This window comes from Physella acuta, unplaced genomic scaffold, assembly GCF_028476545.2.
Source record: "Physella acuta isolate Inbredline_101_S28 unplaced genomic scaffold, ASM2847654v3 ptg000276l, whole genome shotgun sequence".
NCBI lineage: Eukaryota > Metazoa > Mollusca > Gastropoda > Physidae > Physella > Physella acuta.
This window is the reverse complement of record NW_026731795.1, coordinates 836,794-860,546: the sequence shown is the minus strand read 5'-3', so window position 1 is coordinate 860,546 and position 23,753 is coordinate 836,794. Positions and strand designations below refer to the sequence as shown.

At 31.1% G+C, this 23,753-nt stretch overlaps 3 protein-coding genes across 3 annotated transcripts; all 3 read right to left on the bottom strand.

Annotated features, from left to right (window-relative positions):
• Positions 1–1,391: 1,391 nt before the first annotated feature.
• Positions 1,392–5,600, bottom strand: LOC131939408 (uncharacterized). Its single transcript, XM_059297693.1, has 9 exons — positions 5,530–5,600; positions 4,465–4,687; positions 4,015–4,218; positions 3,693–3,740; positions 3,338–3,430; positions 3,034–3,118; positions 2,703–2,725; positions 2,465–2,513; positions 1,392–2,373 (listed from the first exon to the last, which is right to left on the bottom strand). The coding sequence occupies exons 1-9, from the start codon at positions 5,530–5,532 to the stop codon at positions 1,392–1,394; spliced, it is 1,710 nt and encodes a 569-aa protein (XP_059153676.1). The 5' UTR covers positions 5,533–5,600.
• A 242-nt stretch (positions 5,601–5,842) lies between these two features.
• Positions 5,843–8,572, bottom strand: LOC131939407 (uncharacterized). The gene is made up of 3 exons (XM_059297692.1): positions 8,488–8,572; positions 6,977–7,049; positions 5,843–6,192 (listed from the first exon to the last, which is right to left on the bottom strand). Exons 2-3 carry the CDS (start codon positions 7,023–7,025, stop codon positions 5,843–5,845), a joined length of 399 nt encoding a protein of 132 aa, XP_059153675.1. The 5' UTR covers positions 7,026–7,049; positions 8,488–8,572.
• Positions 8,573–18,365: 9,793 nt separating this feature from the next.
• On the bottom strand, positions 18,366–22,734 carry LOC131939406 (uncharacterized). Its single transcript, XM_059297691.1, has 6 exons — positions 22,400–22,734; positions 22,081–22,172; positions 20,165–20,387; positions 19,557–19,748; positions 18,918–19,016; positions 18,366–18,403 (listed from the first exon to the last, which is right to left on the bottom strand). The coding sequence occupies exons 1-6, from the start codon at positions 22,686–22,688 to the stop codon at positions 18,366–18,368; spliced, it is 933 nt and encodes a 310-aa protein (XP_059153674.1). The 5' UTR covers positions 22,689–22,734.
• Between the last annotated feature and the right edge of the window lie 1,019 nt (positions 22,735–23,753).

Sequence of the window (23,753 nt, the reverse complement as noted above, 5' to 3'; positions counted from 1 at the left end):
AGATGCATTGGCAACATGTCTGTTACGTTTTAAAGATATGTTACATACATTCCTAAGAAGATAATTTCTTTATATTTCCCTGTCTAGTGAAAAAAAATGAATTAACTGTTTTAAAGGAAATGTAACGTTTGATTCCTTGTAAACAGTTTATCATGACTCATGTAAAATATTTATTACCGAAACAATTCTCCACTTACGAAATCAAATAAAAGACACATTCTGTTTTTGAAAGTTTCGATCACGTTAACACTTAAAAAAAAGTATAACGACGAACCGTGTCATGAGAAAGTAAAGGATAACTCAAACAAACGATGGCCAAAGGTCAGGTGAAATAACTTTTTACAGCATCCATTCTCTTTACGTTTAGATAAACCTAAACTAGGTAGCTGTTTTCCAGCATGTTTTTTTTTCGTACACCTAATTTTTTGTAAACTAATTTACATAATTATCGATAGGTTAAAATATCTATTTTGGTCTTGACTAATAAACTGTATTGTAATGATTTAAATACTGTATATGCAAAAATTGCTTCGTTTATAATAACTTCTTATTTAAGTGGGTTCTAAGATCACAATTCTAAAGTTTTATTAAGAGGCTCAATAAGTCGTCTTTTTAAAATTGTTAAAAAATTGTTAACATATGTAAGAATATAAACATAAAAATTACCATTATAAAATTACAGACTCTGCTGTTTAATTAGTAATTAGACTTTGTTGTTAAATACGTTAGCGTTGGCCATGTATTAATACCTTCAAATTTATTACAAAAAATTAAACGTAAAGCATACACAATTAAAACAATTATAACAATTATAATTTTTTATAACTTTTAGAGTTATTTTATTTCCCTTTTCAAGATGTCAATTAATTTCCAAACAAGAAATGATTCATCGCACTTGAAAGAAAATCAACAACAGCTAAGTGACACTCAGATCCTCCCAGTGTAGTTTGAAGTGTTTCTTTTGATAAAGTGACGTAATTTAAAGGCGTTAGATTTGTTTAAAATTAAAATCTGCCCTTATGTAAATCAATTTAAATAAGAAGAACATCTTTTATTAACTCATGTTTTTAAAATACCTGTTAATGTCTTGAGACTTATTACCTAGTCCTGTTGAAATAGTAGTTTACTTTAAAAAAATGTTTTACTGCTATGTTGCAAAAAAAAAATGAATACCAAAAAGATTTATAATTGCAAGCAAAAGAGATGTATAGCACATTTTCTTCAACAATTTGTAATATTGAGTAAAAATAAATATTTGGTGATTTCACAATTTAAAACAACATTATAATTTTCATAATACATATTTTAATATTTTCTGTATATTCCAGTAATTAAAGTAATAGCTTACAAAGGTATACACTTAAACATTACGTAATTTAATGCTTATGAAATTACCTTAAGGGGAGATATTTTATGTGCGATATGTCGATTTTCTTATCCTTAGAAATTATATTGTCAATGACCTTCCACGCAAAAGTTTGTTCCAATCTCGCTATTCGAGGAGAAATTACTTTTTGTAAGTACACACTTTCCAGTTCCTCAAATATTGCTTCAATATCTTTAATCTCCTCTAATTTAGATGCTTGATTTTGCATTTCGAAAATCGTCAAAATAACTTTAGAATCTTTTTTAATTTCAGTATTTTCGTTTCTACACTTTTCACATAATGTTTTTAAAACTTGAACACACTGTTCTTTAAAGCTTTGATTCATTAATGTTCCTGCCTCTGTCTCTTTACACGCTTGCAGTAATAGTGATGCAATCTTTAGCATATTCTCTAATATTGATTCAGACTTAAGTTTACCTAAATCGTAAATCATTTGAAAGCTTTGACAGACAAAACGATAATGCCATAAGTCAGTTAGTGCAAATATTCCACTTACTAAGTCGTTTTCAGGCAAGTTTTCTAGAATTCTACCTTTGTAAGTATCATTAAAAGTTGAATACTTTCTGTTCTTTGACGTATTGGTTGCACTGTTAATAAAAATAACATGATTCATAACCTCTATACCTAAGAAAAATACAAGAACATCAATCAACTTTTCAATATCATTTGTATCCTGATTCTCATTCATTGCAAGCAGAATTGCATTAAATCCCTCGGGGAAAGCGACAAGGCAATGTTTTAGATCTGTGACAAACGGGTGGATTTGTTTTACATCTAGCTCTGGGCCATCAGCTAATTTAATCAACCGGTTGTCTAGCTTCGAGAATTCAAACTGCATTCTCAAGACATCTGACTTGGCATCTTTGATTTTCGTCTGTAGAATTAGGTTACTAATATTATGTTTTTTACCACCTTTTTTACCACTTTTAGTACCAAGAAGAAGAAATGTGGTTTTGATTTCAAACTGGCTCTCGTCTATGTCGAGTCTAAGAAAAAAAAAGGAAATAAAACTAAACAATGGAACTAAGGTGAACTGCATGGAAAAATATAAAAAAAAACTTATCCTAAACGGCTTACTCTGGTTCTTTAACTGTTTCTGTTGCAAAATCTATACAAACTTGAGATTCTGTAAAATAAAGAACGTGTTGATAGAAAAAAGGTTTACCAATTACGACAGTATACAATTAGCATTACTTTTTGAATAAATTTTGAGTAAATCATTTAGTGTTATATATGGAAAGGAGAAAACTTTATTTCAAAACGTAAGAATGATGAAATAACCATGCAAATATTAATCATATTTTTCCTTGCATACCATTGTTTTCCTGTTGTGTATCTCTGCAAAAATTAAATATGCACAGTTATCAATGAACTAATTTGATTAAGTAATGATATAAATGATTACTGGCATTTATTTATAAGTCTTTGAATTACATATAACAAATAGTACAGTACAGAAGGATTTATGATTTTTAAAAATTACCTATAAAAACATGGTTAACTAGTTTTAAAGACTTGTCCTTTATTATTTAAAATTTGGTACTCTAGATGGAAAATCATTAATTTACAAACATTTTGAGAACTGTATAAATTTGTAATATATGCGCTATGTCAATTTATGTCATATTTGAAAGTAGCAGTAATACCTAAGTGGAGTTTCGTCATGCGAATTTCCTGACATTGTTTTTGTTTTCCGGGTAAATCGGAAACATTTTCCAAAATGTATCCTACCTGTAACATAAATAGTTAAAATAAAGATAAATATCTTATCTCTTATTCTGCAGAACACAGCTAATATTTTATAATTCATCATAAATCTTCCCACAAAGTCAATTAAAAAACATTAATGCCATGTAAAACTGAATTAGAAATATATATATATATATATAAATATATATATATATATATATATATATATATATATATATATATATATATAAAGGTACTTACATTGTTTTGGAGTGTAGAAAAACATTATCACAATAATTAAAATAAGAATTACAATCAGGACAATAAAAAAGTTCAGAACGCTTGAATCTTTATCTGTTAGAAAAAAGGTGTAATAATCGTAAAAGTATGCATACATATACTTACAATCTTAATTATGTATATATATATATATATATATATATATATATATATATATATATATATATATATATATATATATATATATATATATATATATATATATATATATATATATATACATATATAGTGTAAAATAATTAGCACACCTATTAATTAATTAACTTGTAATCATAGATTAATCTAAATTAAAAATAAAATGAATCATCAAACCTACCATTTTTACGATCAGCAGTCTGAACGCGACACGACAACAGCTTTGACTCTGAAGTAATTACAAATATTACAACAACAACAGAACATCCAAATTACACATTATTCTAAAGCTAAATAACAACAAAGTTTTGATGGATTTTAAAATTCATTTCTTAATATATATATATATATATATATATATATATATATATATATATATATATATACATATATATATATATATATATATATATATATATATATATATATATATATATATATATATATATATATATATATATATATATATATATATACTCGCATATAGATAGAAAAGCCTTTACCTACGTAAATATTGGCCCTTCGATTATATATCTCAGCGTCCGTTTCCGACGTATATGTGTAAACATTAGTATTCTGCTTTACTAACGAGTTGTTTAAATACCAATCAAATTTCGATACACCATCTGTAGCATCTATCCTTTTACAACTGCATTTTACCACGTTTGCTTCGTTCTCGCAGTCTTGTTGGACAACATACTTTGGTTCTTTAAATTTTAGTTTTGTGAGTTAAAAGACCAAACGATTACACTGACGTTATCTTATACATTTTAAATTATTTAAGTTAGAAATAGTTTATTAAATAGTTTAATAAATATGCATGTTGTATTCCATTTTTTTTAAATGTTCAAGAAATAATAATAATTTAATGTTTTATAATAATTTTATTGAAAAAAAACGGCAACATGAAATAAAATGAAGGTCTAATCTATATCACAAAAAATAATATTTACCGATATTCAACATGACGACTTTAATAGCCAATGCATTTTCAATGTTATTAAAACCACTGTTATTAGGGTATATGCTGATGTTAAAGTTGTTTTGTTCTAAGTGTAAATTTTCTCTTGGGATAATGACTATACAGGCAGCTTTATAATAGACAGGATTTTCTGAGATTTTATAGTTTTCACAAGGTGTGACTTTAAGCCGGTGACCATTGCTATGAACTGCCATCTGTAAAATCAAAGTGAGAACTCATTCAAAAAATATATACATATATATATATATATATATATATATATATATATATATATATATATATATATATATATATATATATATATATATATATATATATATATATATATATATATATATATATATATATATATTAATGTTGAATGTCTCTCTCTCTCTATATATATATATATATGTATATATATATATATGTATTTATATATATATAGAGAGAGAATATATATATATATATATATATATATATATATATATATATATATAGAGAGAGAGAGAGAGAGAGAGAGAGAGAGAGAATATATACATATATACATATAAATATATATAAATATATATATATATATATATATATATATATATATATATATATATATATATATATATATATATATATATATATATATATACGTATATAAGTATGCATATTAAGTATATAGTATATATATTTTCAATTGCAAAGTGTACATCATTTAAACTTATTAAATAATGAACCATTATAGTATATCTTGAATTGGACTTGTGTTGATTTCACTAAACTATGCCAGGCTACGATTCTAAAGAAGACGATAACACGTTACGATCCCCGGACTGGGTGTGTGTTACAGTATACATAGACGCATTCATATAACCACGACCCCCCCCCTAACTCACGTATACTAATATATATATATATATACTAATATATATATATATATATATATATATATATATATATATATATATATATATATATATATATATATATATATATACATACAGAGAGAGAGAGAGAGCGCACGAGAGAGAGAGAGAGAGAGAGCTAATTGAAAATATTCACAAACCATAGCTTCAGGGAATATCCTACTTGTATTGCATGCAATGGTAAATCCTTCATTGCTTAAACTGGATACACACGCTACAGCAACCGCTTTGGCTGTAGTCAGTAATGTATATATATATATATATATATATATATATATATATATATATATATATATATATATATATATATATATAATGCAAACGACATTTAAAATAAAATAATAATTTTAGCTGTTTAAAATTTTTATTTTTATTTTGAAACGTTAAGGAAAAGGTTATAAGCTATGTCATATTTATACTAGAAGTGCTGTTAGCAATATGTCATGTAAAGAATTATAAGGTAACAATACCATAGGTTTTGAGATCACAGCTATACAAGTACTCCTCTGTAGATTCCAGGCTATGTGTTTTTAGCGCCCAGACGCCCTGTACATTTTTGGGCGTCTCCCGCGTCACGTTGAGGACATCCAAAACAAAATGGAGCAGATTTTCTCTTCGTGTCACCGTGGCGTGGAACCAGCTGATGTCGTTGTTGCTACAGTCTCCAGCCTCCACTGGACACTCGGACACCAGCTGACCATCTTTCAACCATAACAGCATTGTTCTGTGAGCTGGGATGGTTGTCAGCGTGTAGCTCAGCTTGTAGGGTTGTCCTTCTTCAGCGGGTTGGCAACCGTAATTTCCTATACATAATTTAAATTATAAGGTTGTAACATGAAATAAAACTACTTCTAGTATACCTAATTCTCTTACTGCAAATCCATTATTGTTATTTATTGGCGTACGATATTTTACTATCGTGAATATAGTGAATATACTGCTAATAAAATATACAGTAAGTAGATAGTAATGCTATTTGCTTAAAGTTTTATATTCCGTATAGATAAAATTAATAATTTGTTTGTGTTTGGTTGATGTACTAGCAATAATATTTATCATATTTAATAAAAAGGTTTAGTATTTCTGACGAGTCAAGTAGTATTTCATTAAAAAAAACAATACATTTTACACTATTTTCTTCAGTAATGATTATCCATGGCATTGCTAGTTGTACTACTGTTATCATCATCTTCAGTTTCTAACGCAGGGCAACATTGCATGTAAACTTCACGTTAGACCTAGCGATTCATAGGGCAGATAAAGTAGGGTTGTATGTTTCGTGATCTGGACATGCACAAGAAGGGACGATGTCTTCAGCATTATACAAAACCACCTTTACTTTCTCTAACGTGAGTCAGGTACCCATTAGAGCTGAGCGAACTCCGGGACGTCTTGCAGACTCAATACTTAGATGAGATCCAAATTTAGGGTTATGTTAAAACTCTAGACTTTCAAGTTAGGAGTTGAACGCTCTTCTACCCAAACTTTGCGTCCTTGGTTTCATCTAACCCGAATGTTAAGTCTTCTATAATTGTGGCGGTCTCAAGGAGTGGATTTATTTAAAAAAGCAAATTAACTCAGAACTACCTTCAGTGGCATGACTAAATATTAGAATTGCTAAAAATAGTTGCAGCATTCGCGTTTTGTATTGTTGATATTTCTGAAAATGATAAATAATAAAAACAAGTTATGAAATACTATTCGTTTGGAAGGGAAATACTCCAAAACAGGTGTAATAAATAAACTTTCATGAACATTATAAAGGCAGGCACCTGGGAATAAATTCACGTATGGTTGATGAAAGATCTACCCTTTTAAATATTGATACATCATATAGTTAAGAGTGTAAGTGATATAATATATTATACATAATGTTAGAGAGAAATTGATAATTTATTCCTCTTTAAACTCGATCCAATCCCACCCCCCCTATCTACAACAAACTAATGTCAAAAAATTACTTTTAAAAGTACAAAACTGAGGAAGACAAACTTTATGTACTCCCATTGTTAACCCCCCCCCCTCCCCGCTAGAATGTTACGTTACATATGGGAGACAATACATATTAATATACGGTACATTTAGAGGCAACACATGTTAATATACATTACATATGAGAGACAAAACATGTTAATAAACATTACATATGGGAGACAATACATATTAATATACGTTACATATGAGAGACAACACATGTTAATAAACGTTAAATATGGGAGACAACACATGTTAATATACGTTACATATGAGAGACAACACATGTTAATATACATTACATATGAGAGGCAACACATGTTAATATACGTTACATATGAGAGGCAACACATGTTAATATACGTTACATATGGGAGACAACACATGTTAATATACGTTACACAGAGGCGTAGCGAGGGGGGAGGGCGGGGGTGCGAACCGCACCGGTGACGCCATTTAGGGGGGTGACACCAAGGCAAAAAATAGCAAAATATATAGAGAAAAACTTGTGGGGGAGGGTGCAAATCGAAAGTTTGAGGGGGGTGCAAATCGAAAATTTGAGGGGGGGGGTGCAAATCGAAAGTTTGAGGAAGGTGAGGGGGGGGGTGCAAAACTTGAAAGTTTGTCCCCGGGAAGGGTCGCTACGCCTCTGGGGGTGACACCATTAAGTGCCGCACCGGGTAACACCCGACCTTGGTACGCCACTGACGTTACGTATGGGACACAACACATGTTAATAAAAAAAAAACACTGCTAGAAGGTTGACAAGATTACGAATTATCAGCGACACAATTGTGTTATGTGGTTTTAAAGTATTTGAATATTTCTGTATCTTGGCAATTCAAAATTAGATGCAGTAAATATATTAGAGGTGGACTAAAATTAAACTGTACGCACAATCACGTAAAAAACACTCACGCACGCAACCACGCACATACATTATATGTCGATCTATATCTATATCTTATATATAAATATATATATATATATATATATATATATATATATATATATATATATATATATATATATATATATATATATATATATATAGGCCTATACGTATTTGTATATTTAAAAAAAGAAATAAATATACTTAAAAATTAATGCATACACTGACATACTTATCAACTACTCTCCTGTGATATTATTTGTGGACACACAAAAACGAAAAAAACCCTGACAAAATTTCAATGTTAGAAAACTCCTGTCACCCCCACACTGTGACTGCGCGAGGTTTACAGAGCAGGTCGTGTATCTGGGGATTCCCCTAATCACATACCTTAGGAGTGAATACCTCTAGCCTTTCACAAGTAACCAGCACACAACTGTGTTATCCCGCTTGTTATGCGTAACCCGGAACTGCCTTGTGTTATCAGGTTAACTTCTAGGCAACACACCTGTGGCACACTACACCTGTAGTACAAGGCGTGTGGGTGGTGTTTGAATTTCCTGGAAAACGAAAATTCCTTTAAAAAACTTTAAACAAATATATATATATAACTGGTATAAAACTTTTGAGCGTTGAGACATCCGTCACAAGATTGTATGTTCACCCCTCTTTCCCCAACTACAGTCTAGCCTGTTCATGTAGTACTATACTAGTTTTCCTCAATACAACATCATTGACTGTTGTACTGTATACATTTGAATGTACTGCTTGTTCATATATAGCATCAAGACATTAAGATTACCTCGTCAATATTGACAGTATTGATAACTTATTTCTTATTTAAACCAAAACATTAACCATAGAACTAACTTTAATCTTGACTGTAACTTTAGTCCTAAGACAGACTAAACATTAACTTACTTAATGAAAAAGTAAAATAAAATTGATCTGTTTTTGATTTCCCCGGGAAGAAATGTTGAGTTAAGCTTGGTATTTGTAATATCGGATGACGTGCTTAATGTAACTAGTCGGCAGGCAACTAGGGATAAGTGGGATATAGAATTTAGTGACGAGGTGGAAACAGTGTTTCTATCAGTCGTCTATTCCGGGAGTAAGGGTGGGGGGGGGCACCGAAACACGTCTACCGCACCCCCCTATCCGAACGAAATAGAATTTATATAGAAAATATAAATTTTTACCAATGTTCGCCTACCCCCCTCGGAAATGTTAGCACCCCTAGTAAGTTTCGAATGCCCCCCTCGGTCTTCCACCCCGGGAAATAAGAAACAATTTGGGGAGCGTGATAAGCTTACGTGTGACATTTCAGGTCGAGGGTCTGGCATTTTATGACAGTTATGATGGGAAAAAAGACAATACGAGAAGTAAAAATTGTTTAAAAAGCTTGACGTCATTTATGAATGAACCGTCCCCCCCCCCCCGACCCATTAACCATGCACCGCATCTAGACTGTTACAAATTTAGAATCAAGTATTAGCCTCGACTCATTAAGGATAACACAGCGGTTGTTAGCACTATCATCAAGATAGTTGCTTTATTGTCGTGTCATGGGGATACTTTCGTTACAAGCACTGATAAGCAAATCATGAAAAACACCTACTGTTACAACAGGCAGGTTTGAATTGTTAATGTATCTGGAACAGATTCGGATACATTCGTGCAAGGATAGCTAAGGGTAAGCAACACACGTTATTTTTTCCCAGGAAAATTGTTTCAGTCGTTAATAAAATTTAGGACGACAAGGACTTATAGTAGAGTACGGGAAATGGATTCAGCTATGTCCTAGTTTTAAAGAAGCCAATAGTGTTGTTTGATGTATAAATAAATGACGCATTTTATCTTCTTCTTCGATCCTAAAAAAGAAGTTGAACGGGATTTCCTCCAAAATAATTAAGTATTACGTGTCTGCTTTTTATGCAACATATGGACTCTTGACTCCGATTTCAGCCTGCTTGTTTTTCTGCTTTCTTCCGCAGCCTTTAAGCATACAACAAATATCTACAAGGCATCAGATGTTTGGATTGGAGTTGTCTCTCCTACATGGGTCTCTGTCACCAGCTTTCATGCCCCATCTACCCGGGGTTCAAACTCGGAAATTTTCGTTTTACCGACCTGACCACACCGACCCCCACGCATTTATCTAACTGTGGCAGTACGAAGCCAGTGTCATTAAAAAAAAAACAAACTGGCAAGTCAAATCTGTTAAAAAACAAAGCATGTACATACAATTTGTTAGTCAAAACATGATCTCAAGCACCCTGGTAAAAAAAGTTCTACCTGACTGTGGGACCACACGTTTGAATTAAATACATTGTACAGTTTAATTGGAGCTTTGAATAATAAAAAACACCCTATTTTGCAATATACATTTTATTTTATAAAATATAGTTTCAACACAGCATCAAGAATACTAATAACAATAGTATATTTACTAGTATTTGGCAAAATTTAAAAATTGTCGTTTTAAAAAAAAAATCAAAGCTATATGTTTTGTTATATGGTAAACCATGAATTATGCTTGAATGAAATGTATGTATTTATTTATGATTTTAACAACATCCAACAAGGAAACCCGAGTTTTTATTTTACAGGTGAGGAAGTGCTCAACATAATTTCCTTGACACATGCTATTTTAATGAAACATTTAAACACAAAAAAATTCAACAACACACGACTACAACTTTAAAATTTGAAAATGGTTTCTTATTTTCACAGAAATAAACAAATACATATGCCTACTAGTATCTAAAAAGAAAGGAAATAATAAATAATTGGCTGCTGCAAAATGATATTTCAATCAAAGAATTGTATATTTAAAAGTAATGGCTAAATAATTAGCAATAATGAGGTTTAACCAAGAATTTGTTACCCATTTTTGGCGTTATTAATTTATTTTAAAAATAAATGCTTGAGTTCAATTATCTGTACGGGTGATTAAACACATAACTCACGTCAGTTAGTTAGTTAGTCAGTTAGTCAGATGGTCACTTAGCCAGTTAGTCACTTAGTTTGTTAGTCAGATAGTAAGATAGTGAGTTAGTAGGTTTATGAGTTAGTCAGTTAGTCAGTAAGTTATTCAGTTAGTCAGTTAGTCAGTTAGTCAGTCAGTTAGTCAGGTAGTCATTTAGTCACTTAGTCATTTAGCCATTTAGTCATATAGTCATATAGTTATTTAGTCATTTAGTCATTTAGTCATTTAGTCATTTAGTCATTTAGTCATTTAGTCATTTAGTCATTTAGTCATTTAGTCATTTAGTCATTTAGTCATTTAGTCATTTAGTCATTTAGTCATTTAGTCATTTAGTTATTTAGTCATTTAGTCATTTAGTCATTTAGTCATTTAGTCATTTAGTCATTTAGTCATTTAGTCATTTAGTCATTTAGTCATTTAGTCAGTTAGTCATTTAGTCATTTAGTCATTTAGTCATTTAGTCATTTAGTCATTTAGTCATTTAGTCATTTAGTCATTTAGTCATTTAGTCATTTAGTCATTTAGTCATTTAGTCATTTAGTCAGTTAGTCAGTTAGTCAGTTAGTAAGTTAGTCAGTTAGTCAGTTAGTCAGTTAGTCAGTTAGTCAGTTAGTCAGTTAGTCAGTTAGTTAGTTAGTCAGTTAGTCAGTTAGTCAGTTAGTCAGTTAGTCAGTTAGTCAGTTAGTCAGTTAAACAGTTAGTCAGTTAGTCAGTTAGTCTGTTAGTCAGTTAGTCAGTTAGTCAGTTAGTCAGTTAGTCAGTTAGTCAGTTGGTCAGTTAGTCAGCTAGTAAGCTAGTAAGCTAGTAAGCTAGTAAGCTAGTAAGCTAGTCAGCTATTTAGCTAGTCAGTTAGTCAGTTAGTCAGTTAGTCAGTTAGTTAGTCAGTTAGCCAGTTAACCAGTTAACCAGTTAACCAGTTAACCCGTTAACCAGTTAGCCAGTTAGCCAGTTAGTTAGTCGGTTAGCCAATTAGCCAGTTAGCCTTTAGCTAGTTGGCCAGATAGTCAGTTAGTTAGTCAGTTAGTTAGTCAGTTATTTAGTCAGTTATTTAGTCAGTTATTTAGTCAGTTAGTCAGTTAGTCAGTTAGTCAGTTAGTCAGTTAGTCAGTTAGTCAGTTAGTCAGTTAGTCAGTTAGTCAGTTAGTCAGTTAGTCAGTTAGTCAGTTAGTCAGTTAGTCAGTTAGTCAGTTAGTCAGTTAGTCAGTTAGTCAGTTAGTCAGTTAGTCAGTTAGTCAGTTAGTCAGTTAGTCAGTTAGTCAGTTAGTCAGTTAGTCAGTTAGTCAGTTAGTCAGTTAGTCAGTTAGTCAGTTAGTCAGTTAGTCCGTTAGTCTTTAGTCATTTAGTTATTTAGTCATTTAGTCATTTAGTCATTTAGTCATTTAGTCATTTAGTCATTTAGTCATTTAGTCATTTAGTCAGTTAGTCAGTTAGTAAGTTAGTCAGTTAGTCAGTTAGTCAGTTAGTCAGTTAGTCAGTTAGTCAGTTAGTCAGTCAGTTAGTCAGTTAGTCAGTTAGTCAGTTAGTCAGTTAGTCAGTTAGTCAGTTAGTCAGTTAGTCAGTTAGTCAGTTAGTCAGTTAGTCAGTTAGTCAGTTAGTCAGTTAGTCAGTTAGTCAGTTAGTCAGCTAGTAAGCTAGTAAGCTAGTAAGCTAGTAAGCTAGTAAGCTAGTAAGCTAGTCAGCTATTTAGCTAGTCAGTTAGTCAGTTAGTCAGTTAGTCAGTTAGTTAGTCAGTTAGCCAGTTAACCAGTTAACCAGTTAACCAGTTAACCCGTTAACCAGTTAGCCAGTTAGCCAGTTAGTTAGTCGGTTAGCCAATTAGCCAGTTAGCCTTTAGCTAGTTGGCCAGATAGTCAGTTAGTTAGTCAGTTAGTCAGTTATTTAGTCAGTTAGTTAGTCAGTTAGTCAGTTAGTCAGTTAGCCAGTTAGCCAGTTATCCAGCTAGCCAGTTAGCCAGTTAGTCAGTTAGTCAGTTAGTCAGATAGTCAGTTAGCCAGTTAGCCAGTCAAGGAGTCAGACAAAGTCCGACTACCATTAAAAAATGTCAAGCATTCACAAAAATCAAAGGGTGAAATTTACAAAAAAATTAGTGAAAGTTACAAGATTTACAAAGCAGTTCAAACATAAGCAATAGTTGGTTAGAATTATCCCAGGGCTTTGAGACGGCAATAGATTTTGATTTATGGGTAGTAATGGCTCTGGTTTCTGATCGAAATATCATCAGGCTGAAGAAACCACGTTCAATCCCCTGTTGTTCCATAATTCGTTTTGCTCCATTAGTACTGACTCACCGATTTAATAACACAGTCTTGGTTGTCATGCCAACCTTCCGTATTTCAGGTTGTCGGGGATTTATCTTATCTAGTGGTGATAACTTTATTTTACTAAGCTTTAACAGTTGGGTTGGTCATGTGACATATCGTTAAATATGTTTTGAATGGCGACACTTTCAAAAACATGTATTTTTACATATGTTGTAGTGGTATAAATAAATATATCAACAACATTTAGAGAGCGTAATAACTTTAGTAAACACAAACCGAAAGCGTACAAAGTTGAATATTTAGGTTAACTTTTCAACATGCAAAAGAAAAGCTAAGCATGTTCAATTAAATTTTTTTATGTCAAACAATATGGCTTTGGTTATTTATTGACAAATTGTGACAGCCTCATTTTGAAATTGCTGTCTAAAAGCTTGTCCTCGTCTTCAATGATTGACCTGACGTAGTAATTATGGACGTTTTTGTAACTCTCTTTGATAGACTGCATTAATAATATTTTACATCTTCTCATTGGCTTAGTGTTAAAATAAATGTTTTTGAAACATTCAATTAAATGTGTAATGTCGTTGTGTATACTGGCGTCGATCTTGATTTGTCCAGTAACATCTGTTTTTATTTTACTTCTTCTCTTATCAATGATATAATAGTTATTGTCTGCTTTTTTATTTTTCTCTGTATATCCTTCATCACAACGTAGTATCATTTGTTTGTCTTGGTATTCTTTCCATACAGTTTCCAAATGATCGACAAGTTCTGTAGGTTCTGGTTGCATTCCATGCGGTTCTTTCCAAACTATTTCTAGTAGTAAAGCAATATTTTTTAAAATGCCCTCATACAGCATATAATTCAATAAATGTTGATTGTTTATCTTTATGTGTTGAGTAGTACTTTCTTGTTCCAACTTGTTTAGAAAAAAACTCAACGATTCCGTTTTATTTTCTATATCGTAATGAACGAATTTTTCTTCACATATGCTTTTAACTTTTATATAATCATCTTCTTGCAGCTTTACGTTTTTTAATTCAGTTTCATAAATAACGACAGGAATAATATATTTCATATTTAATCCGAAATTTTCATGTAATATGTTTGTCACAGTGTTATGTCTATATATATATATATATATATATATATATAAATATAAATATAAATATATATATATATACACCTATTGTTTGGCGTTTACTTGGTGCGCAATTTTTTTCTACGAGATTCCATTCTATTTTTAAAAGTTTAAGTAAATAAAAATGGATTAAACATATTGTCTATATCCCGAGTTGCCATCCCCCGTAGTGTTATATAAGAATATTCGAGAAAGTTTAGGGGAGATCACTCGAAGTTTATTTTTATATTTTGATAAGTAATTGCTCAATGATATGACGAACCACTGAAACATCTTATCGTGATTGCGGGTTTGTAATGGTTAATTTAGGTTTAAAAAAATTTGGTTTACATATTATCTTCAAGTTGTATATAATCTTTAGAAAACTAGCATTCAAATTAATGTGAGCATACAGTTAAAGGATCGTTCATTGTTTTAAATATATCACATTACCCATTTTTCTTGAAACTGTTAGGGGCATAAAAGGGTGAGTTTACAAAACTATTATTAACTAGATCATCACATGTTCTAATGAAATTGAACAATATTTTTCAGGAAGGTAGCCGATGAAAATCTCGCCAAAATAACATCGTCAATATTACTGTTGGGTACTTTGAATAGTAACAAGGAACTGTTTAAGAGATCAATTCTTCAAAAAGAGTACTGTATTAAAACAACAAAAGACAACAATAAAAAACTAATAGTTGATTCAAAACATGGCGACATACTGTTTGAAATGAGTAAGCCATTTTTTGGAAGTTTCCCTGCTATTTCACTGCCAGATTTAGACAACATACAATTACACTATACGCAACACGGTGATCATATAATTAAACTAGTTGACGGGCCTGCGTTCGATTCTAAGAATATAGAAGAATTTATATTTTATACAAAATCATGTTTTGCCTTAAGTGTCGAAGGATACAACGCAATAGTTGTGGCCTTCACGAACGACAGAGCAGATGATTGTAACACTGTGACAAACATATTACATGAAAATTTCGGATTAAATATGAAATATATTATTCCTGTCGTTATTTATGAAACTGAATTAAAAAACGTAAAGCTGCAAGAAGATGATTATATAAAAGTTAAAAGCATATGTGAAGAAAAATTCGTTCATTACGATATAGAAAATAAAACGGAATCGTTGAGTTTTTTTCTAAACAAGTTGGAACAAGAAAGTACTACTCAACACATAAAGATAAACAATCAACATTTATTGAATTATATGCTGTATGAGGGCATTTTAAAAAATATTGCTTTACTACTAGAAATAGTTTGGAAAGAACCGCATGGAATGCAACCAGAACCTACAGAACTTGTCGATCATTTGGAAACTGTATGGAAAGAATACCAAGACAAACAAATGATACTACGTTGTGATGAAGGATATACAGAGAAAAATAAAAAAGCAGACAATAACTATTATATCATTGATAAGAGAAGAAGTAAAATAAAAACAGATGTTACTGGACAAATCAAGATCGACGCCAGTATACACAACGACATTACACATTTAATTGAATGTTTCAAAAACATTTATTTTAACACTAAGCCAATGAGAAGATGTAAAATATTATTAATGCAGTCTATCAAAGAGAGTTACAAAAACGTCCATAATTACTACGTCAGGTCAATCATTGAAGACGAGGACAAGCTTTTAGACAGCAATTTCAAAATGAGGCTGTCACAAGTTGTCAGTAAATAACCAAAGCCATATTGTTTGACATAAAAAAATTTAATTGAACATGCTTAGCTTTTTTTTTTGCATGTTGAAAAGTTAACCTAAATATTCAACTTTGTACGCTTTCGGTTTGTGTTTACTAAAGTTATTACGCTCTCTAAATGTTGTTGATATATTTATTTATACCACTACAACATATGTAACAATAAATGTTTTTGAAAGTGTCGCCATTCAAAACATATTTAAAGATATGTCACGTGACCAACTGTTAAAGCTTAGTAAAATAAAGTTATCACCACTAGATAAGATAAATCCCCCACAACCTGAAATACGGAAGGTTGGCATGACAACCAGGACTGTGTTATTAAATCGGTGAGTCAGTACTAATGGAGCAAAACGAGTTATGGAACAACAGGGGATTGAACGTGGTTTCTTCAGCCTGGTGATATTTCGATCAGAAACCAGAGCCATTACTACCCATAAATCAAAATCTATTGCCGTCTCAAAGCCCTGGGATAATTCTAACCAACTATTGCTTATGTTTGAATTGCTTTGTAAATCTTGTAACTTTCACTAATTTTTTTGTAAATTTCACCCTTTGATTTTTGTGAATGCTTGACATTTTTTAATGGTAGTCGGACTTTGTCTGACTCCTTGACTGGCTAACTGGCTAACTGGCTAACTGGCTAACTGGCTAACTGGCTAACTGACTAACTGACTAGCTGACTAACTGACTAACTGACTAACTGACTAACTAACTGACTAACTGACTAACTGACTAACTGACTAACTGACTAACTGACTAACTGACTAACTGACTAACTGACTGACTAACTGACTAGCTGACTAGCTGACTAACTGACTAACTGACTAACTGACTAACTGACTAACTGACTAACTGACTAACTGACTAACTGACTAACTGACTAACTGACTCATAAACTTACTAACTCACTATCTGACTATCTGATTAACTGGCTAAGTGACTAACTGGCTAAGTGACCAACTGACTAACTGACTAACTGACTAACTGACTAACTGACTAACTGACTAACTGACTAACTGACTAACTGACTAACTGACTAACTGACTAACTGACTCATAAACTTACTAACTCACTATCTGACTATCTGATTAACTGGCTAAGTGACTAACTGGCTAAGTGACCAACTGAGTAACTGAGTAACTGAGTAAATGACTAACTGACTAACTGACTAGCTGACTAGCTGACTAGCTGACTAGCTGACTAACTGACTAACTGACTAACTGACTAACTGACTGACTAACTCATAAACTTACTAACTCACTATCTGACTATCTGATTAACTGGCTAAGGGACTAACTGGCTAAGTGACCAACTGAGTAACTGACTAACTGACTAACTGACTAACTGAGGTGAGTTATGTGTTTAATCACCCGTACAGATAATTGAACTCAAGCATTTAGTTTTAAAATAAATTAATAACGCCAAAAATGGTTAACAAATTCTTGGTTAAACCTCATTATTGCTAATTATTTAGCGATTACTTTTAAATATACAATTCTTTGATTGAAATATCATTTTGCAGCAGCCAATTATTTATTATTTCCTTTCTATTTAGATACTAGTAGGCCTATGTATTGGTTTATTTCTGTGAAAATATGAAACCATTTTCAAATTTTAAAGTTTTAGTCGTGTGTAGTTGTATTGTTAGTTTTTAAATGTTTCATTAAAATAGCGTGTGTCAAGGAAATTATGTTGAGCACTTCCTCACCTGTAAAATAAAAACTCGGGTTTCCTTGTTGGATGTTGTTAAAAGCATAAATAAATACATACATTTCATTCAAGCATAATGCATGATTTACCATGTAACAAAACATATAGCTTTAATTTTTTTTAAACGACAATTTTTAAATTCTACCAAATACTAGTAAATATACTATTGTTATTAGTATTCTTGATGCTGTGTTGAAACTATATTTTATAAAATAAAATGTATATATATATATATATATATATATATATATATATATATATATATATATATATATATATATATATAACATTCTTTTCTTACCGGAATTCTTCTGAAGCGTCTGTATCTGGCTTACCTATCAAAGTATTAAAAAACGAATTTAATCAGTTATAAGATGATAATGTTCAATGCAAATGTAATTATATGTGTGTTGGAGGGAGATTATTTGCAATCCAGTTAATTAATGGAAAAGGAATTGAAGATACATGAACTCTAGTGAAATCTGTTAAGGTGTTATAAGTTAAGGCATATTGTAAAAACAAAATTCCCATCTTATTTAATACGTTATGAGAAATGAGCAATTAAAAAACTCATAAACCCTCGCGTGCACCGGTAATACAGAGAACTAAAATTCTCTTTTAATAGCACACATATAAAATATGAAGCGGGGGCTAATGTGCAGTGTCTGATCTCCGTGATTAGTTATGGTTCGGTTTTTAACCAATTTTCATTTTACTTGTTTACACTCTGTAATTCGATAAGTTAATTATGATGCAAGATTGTTCGTTGGAAACTAGAACTAAGTCACATTATCGAGTAAATGCTGTTTAATGGTCACAAAATCGGATGAATAAAACAAAAGATCTTACACTTTTTTTTGTAAACCAGATGTGCGGTTATCAGTAAAATAGAAATCGCTAAGATAGTTGAAACAGCGATCAAAGCACCGTTGTCACAGTCAGTAGGACCTATAATAAAGTTTAGCTAATGGTTAGAGACCGGAAACATTGTGTATATATATATATATATATATATATATATATATATATATATATATATATATATATAAATAAATTTTAAAATATATATATATATATATATATATATATATATATATATATATATATATATATATATATATATATATATATATATATACATTTTCAACACATTTTATAGATGGACTATTTTCTAATCCGCTAATTAACACAATAGAATGAAATGTTTAGTTCACCAAATTAAAATATATAAGATACCTTACCGTCTGTACAAACAACAGGACGCAAGGCACACGAAATATTATTTGTCACTGCAAATTTAAAAACAAGTTCGCATTCATTGTAAAAACCATATATATATATATATATATATATATATATATATATATATATATATATATATATATATATATATTATAACTGTATATATATATATATACATATATATATATATATATATGGTCTATATACATTTATATATCTATTATAATAATCTTAACGTATACTTACAGGCGTTAGGAATTGTCAGCGCGCTGGATAGCTTATTTGTGAATGTGTAAACATCAGACTCCTGCTTGACCATCCTGCTGTTCATGAACCAATCAAAATTTGAAAAACGTTTTCTGGAATCTTGTCTCTTGCAACTGCATTTTAGGCCATTTCCTTCTTCCGCACAGTTTTGCATTGTTACGTACTCGGGCGCTTAAGATAAAATTATACCGTGTTAAAATATTTTTTTATACATTAATTTATCAGCTGAACTGCTTTAAAATAGATGCATTAATATATTGATTGGCAACAATTTAAATACATTTTTTTGAATATATTAATGAATAGAGAGCAGTAAAGTTTTTTTTGTAAATAAACACCACTTTAACACTCGAACTTTAAGTGTGTTTATATTGGAGCAGGACAAAAAAGTTTACTTGTAAGTTGTATGGATTAAGAGAAAGCCACAATGCTTTATAAAAAATTATATATTCAATATGATTTACTATCAATTTTTTTATTTGTTAAAAACATAGCATCAGCAAATAACTAAACCTTTAATATGTTATATAAAGTGGTTTTTTTTGCATGCAGCTTTTCTATAAAGTTGGTAATGAAACATTATTTACCGATTTGCAGTGCTATGAATTGAGTTGTTCCCAAAATATTTTTTTTCCTGAAACCTATGACATTTGGGAATATACTGATGGTTAAGTCATTTCGTTTTAAATACATATCTTCTGTTCGGATGATCACTTTACATGTAGCTTTATAATATAGAGGATTTTCAGAGATTTTATAGTTCTCACAAGAAGTCTCTTGAAGCTGGTAACCATTCCTATAAACATCCATCTATAAAATGTAGTAATTTTTTCTGATTAAACAATTTAACTAGCATTAGGTGATTTATGTGTGAATAATATGAATACAAACTCACGTATATTCAACTTCATATGTATGAAGCCTATATATCTATATAAATACAAATCAAAGTATGTGTGTCTGTCTATCTGTCTGTCTTTCCGTCTGTCCTTTATGCATTTCTTAACCTTTCATTCGATTGCCATAACACTTTGGGGTTTTTCCTACTGGTAATAGTCAAGGGGAGGTTTTTGAGAGAAAAAAAAGAAGGGCGGCACCCTGGCAGGGGAGGGGGGGGGGGGGGGTGCTTTGCGATTTTTCTGTATAACGGCATAAATAAATTTAAAAAAATTCATAAAAAACGTTTTAATTACAAGCTTTTATGTAATAATGCACTAAAAAATAGAAAATAAAATACAGACTACTATTTAAATAACTATAAAGAAAAGCGTGGGTCACTTTAGTATCTATTGGATAAGAAAAGCGTAGGTCACTTTAGTATCTATTGGATACCTTTACTAATGTTAAGGAAGACACCCACGCTTTTCTTTATAGTTATTTAAATGGTTCCATGACAAATGATCTCAGGATAAATGATCTCAGACAAAATATCTCAGACAAAATATCTCACGGACAAATAATCTCAGGACAAATGATCTCAGGACAAATGATCTCAAGGACAAATGATCTCATGGACAAAAGATACCAGGACAAAATATATCAGGACAAATGATATCATGGACAAATTATCTCAGACAAAATATCTCAGACAAAATATCTAGACTGACGACAAACTGTTGACTGACGACTGACGACAGAGGAAGTGAGTTAAATAAAAGCTTGTAAAAATTGATTGCGGTTTGGCACCCAGAATTACCGCGAATCTCTCTTAGCACTTGGTATATGTTGACTGACTGTTCTGCATTGGGGGACAGGGGCGTTACGTAATTCAACGGAAGAACTTGAACAGTCGCATCCGCAGGCGGTACAGCGGTTAAATGAAACGGAGCGCCCCGCCCCCATGATACACTACGAATACGCTGGGCTACTATAATCATTCGCTAAATCAAATATAGTGTCCTCCGGCGCTCCGGTAAGGGGTGATTTGACGCCACAGACTCCCCCGTCAGCACTATATTCGTTTTAAAAGGTGAGATGCACTATGGGCGATATGGACTACTATAATTATTCACCTTTGGCGTTTATGTTTGTAACGCTGTCTGCGTTGCGTTGCGTTTAAGTTGGTTTGAGTTTGTGTTTGCTTTTGTGTTTTTGTTTGTGGTTGCGACTGTTTTTGCTTTTGCGTCGGCGTTTGTGTTTGCGTACGCATATTTGTATGTGTACGTGTAAGCGTTTCTGTTTATGTTTGCATTCCTATTTGCGTTAGCTTTGTGTTTGCGTTTGTGTTTGTGTTTTGTCCTGATATATTTTGTCCTGAATTCTTTTGTCCGTGACATCATTTGTCCTTTCGATAATTTGTCTTGAGATCACTTGTTCTGAGATCATTAGTCCGTCGGGTATATTTTGTGTGAGGTCATTTGTCCTGTCAACATATAGACAAATAGTTATGTAAAATGATTTTAAAAATAAAGAAAATGTTTTGTAAACGTTACCGGATAGTTTTTATTTGATTACTTATTTCTCGTCAGCAAATTCGACGTTATACAATGTATAATATACATACCATAGCTTCAGGGTATATCCTACTAGTAAAACAAGAAGTTGAAAATCTTTCAGGGGATAAATCAGATAAGCAAGTCATATTTTCCGCCTTTGCTGTTTTCAATACAAATTATAGTAATATGTCAAAATGTTTTATATAAAACAAAAAGTTTTAACTTTTCAAGTATGGCAGTTAAAGTTTAAAATATTAAAATATTTGAAATATAATAATTAATAAATTAAAGGCCTTATATTAAATATATATAAGTGATTTTTTCTGAAATGAAAAGTTATATAAAATAAAATTGTTATCCAAGAAGGAGACGATTTTTAGCGGTTACCATATACATTCAGCACACAACTATAAACATCTTGTGCTGTAGGTTCCATGGTGTGTGTTTTCAATGTCCAGATACCATTGGCGTTTTTTGAATCGTCCCTAGTTACGTTCCTAATATTCAAGATAAACTGGACGTCTTCATCATTTTTTACCACTTTTGCTTGTATCCAGTTAATGTCGTTGTTGCTACAGACTCCAGCCTCCACTGGACACTCAGACATCAGCTGACCATCTTTATACCATAACAACACTTTCCTGTACTCGGGGATGGTTGTCAGTGTGTAGCTCATCTGGTAGGGTTGTCCTTCTTCAGCGGGTTGGCATTTGTCATCCGTTACAGCTAAAGCAACAATTATAATATTATATGTCAATTTAGACTTACAACTTATGCGACAATTGATATTAATATTAACAGCATAACATTTTGTACAATAATACTTTTAGTTTTATAACTCTTCCAAAAATGTTTTTTGGCTAAAAATCACTTTTCATTATTTTAGATTGGCATCGGGATCAGGACGATTATCAGGAAAAAATAGTCCTACTTGTTAGAATTCTAAAATATGTGAAAACATCGCACCCTTTATTTATGCACAGATTTTCATATTATTTATCATAATTTTTTTCTATGAAAACAATCATAATAACCTCTTGCCAAAGTTTCAGTTTTGCAAGAGAAACAAATACTGAAAATATGGCATATATGAAAATAACGAAGAGAATAATAATAATATTAAGTATACATTTATGTACACATTAATGTTATTTACGCTTAGTGACCGACAGGGCTTTAAAAGTTTGTAACTCTAACGCTTTCTAATTACTTGTTTCATTGCATTGTCAATTGGAAAGTACGATTAGATAAAGTAATCGCTGTACAGTAATAAACCTTTGAAACAATCTTTGAGTATTATAACGACTATACTGTTATCGTTTGTAAACTGGAAATGGCCTATAGATTCTTGAAATGGAGCACTCGTAAATCCAAGCGAGGATTATGAACCAACTCAAATAATTTTAAAAGGCACGTGGTTTAACTACAATTTACGATGATTTATTAGGACCGCTAGGTGATACCTGTGAACTAACATAGGTTTGCCGAGGTAAATCGGCGCTTGATTAATTAAGGCAAAGATTTACATATATATATATATATATATATATATATATATATATATATATATATATATATATATATATATATATATATATATATATATTACCCTTTTTAAAAAGATTATTTTATTATCATTAAAAACATATTTGTTTACGTCAGTCTTTTATGCTTTATCTTTGGATTAGTCTCTGTTATGATGTGTTACATAGTTGAATTATAAGTTTGTTAGAATAATGTC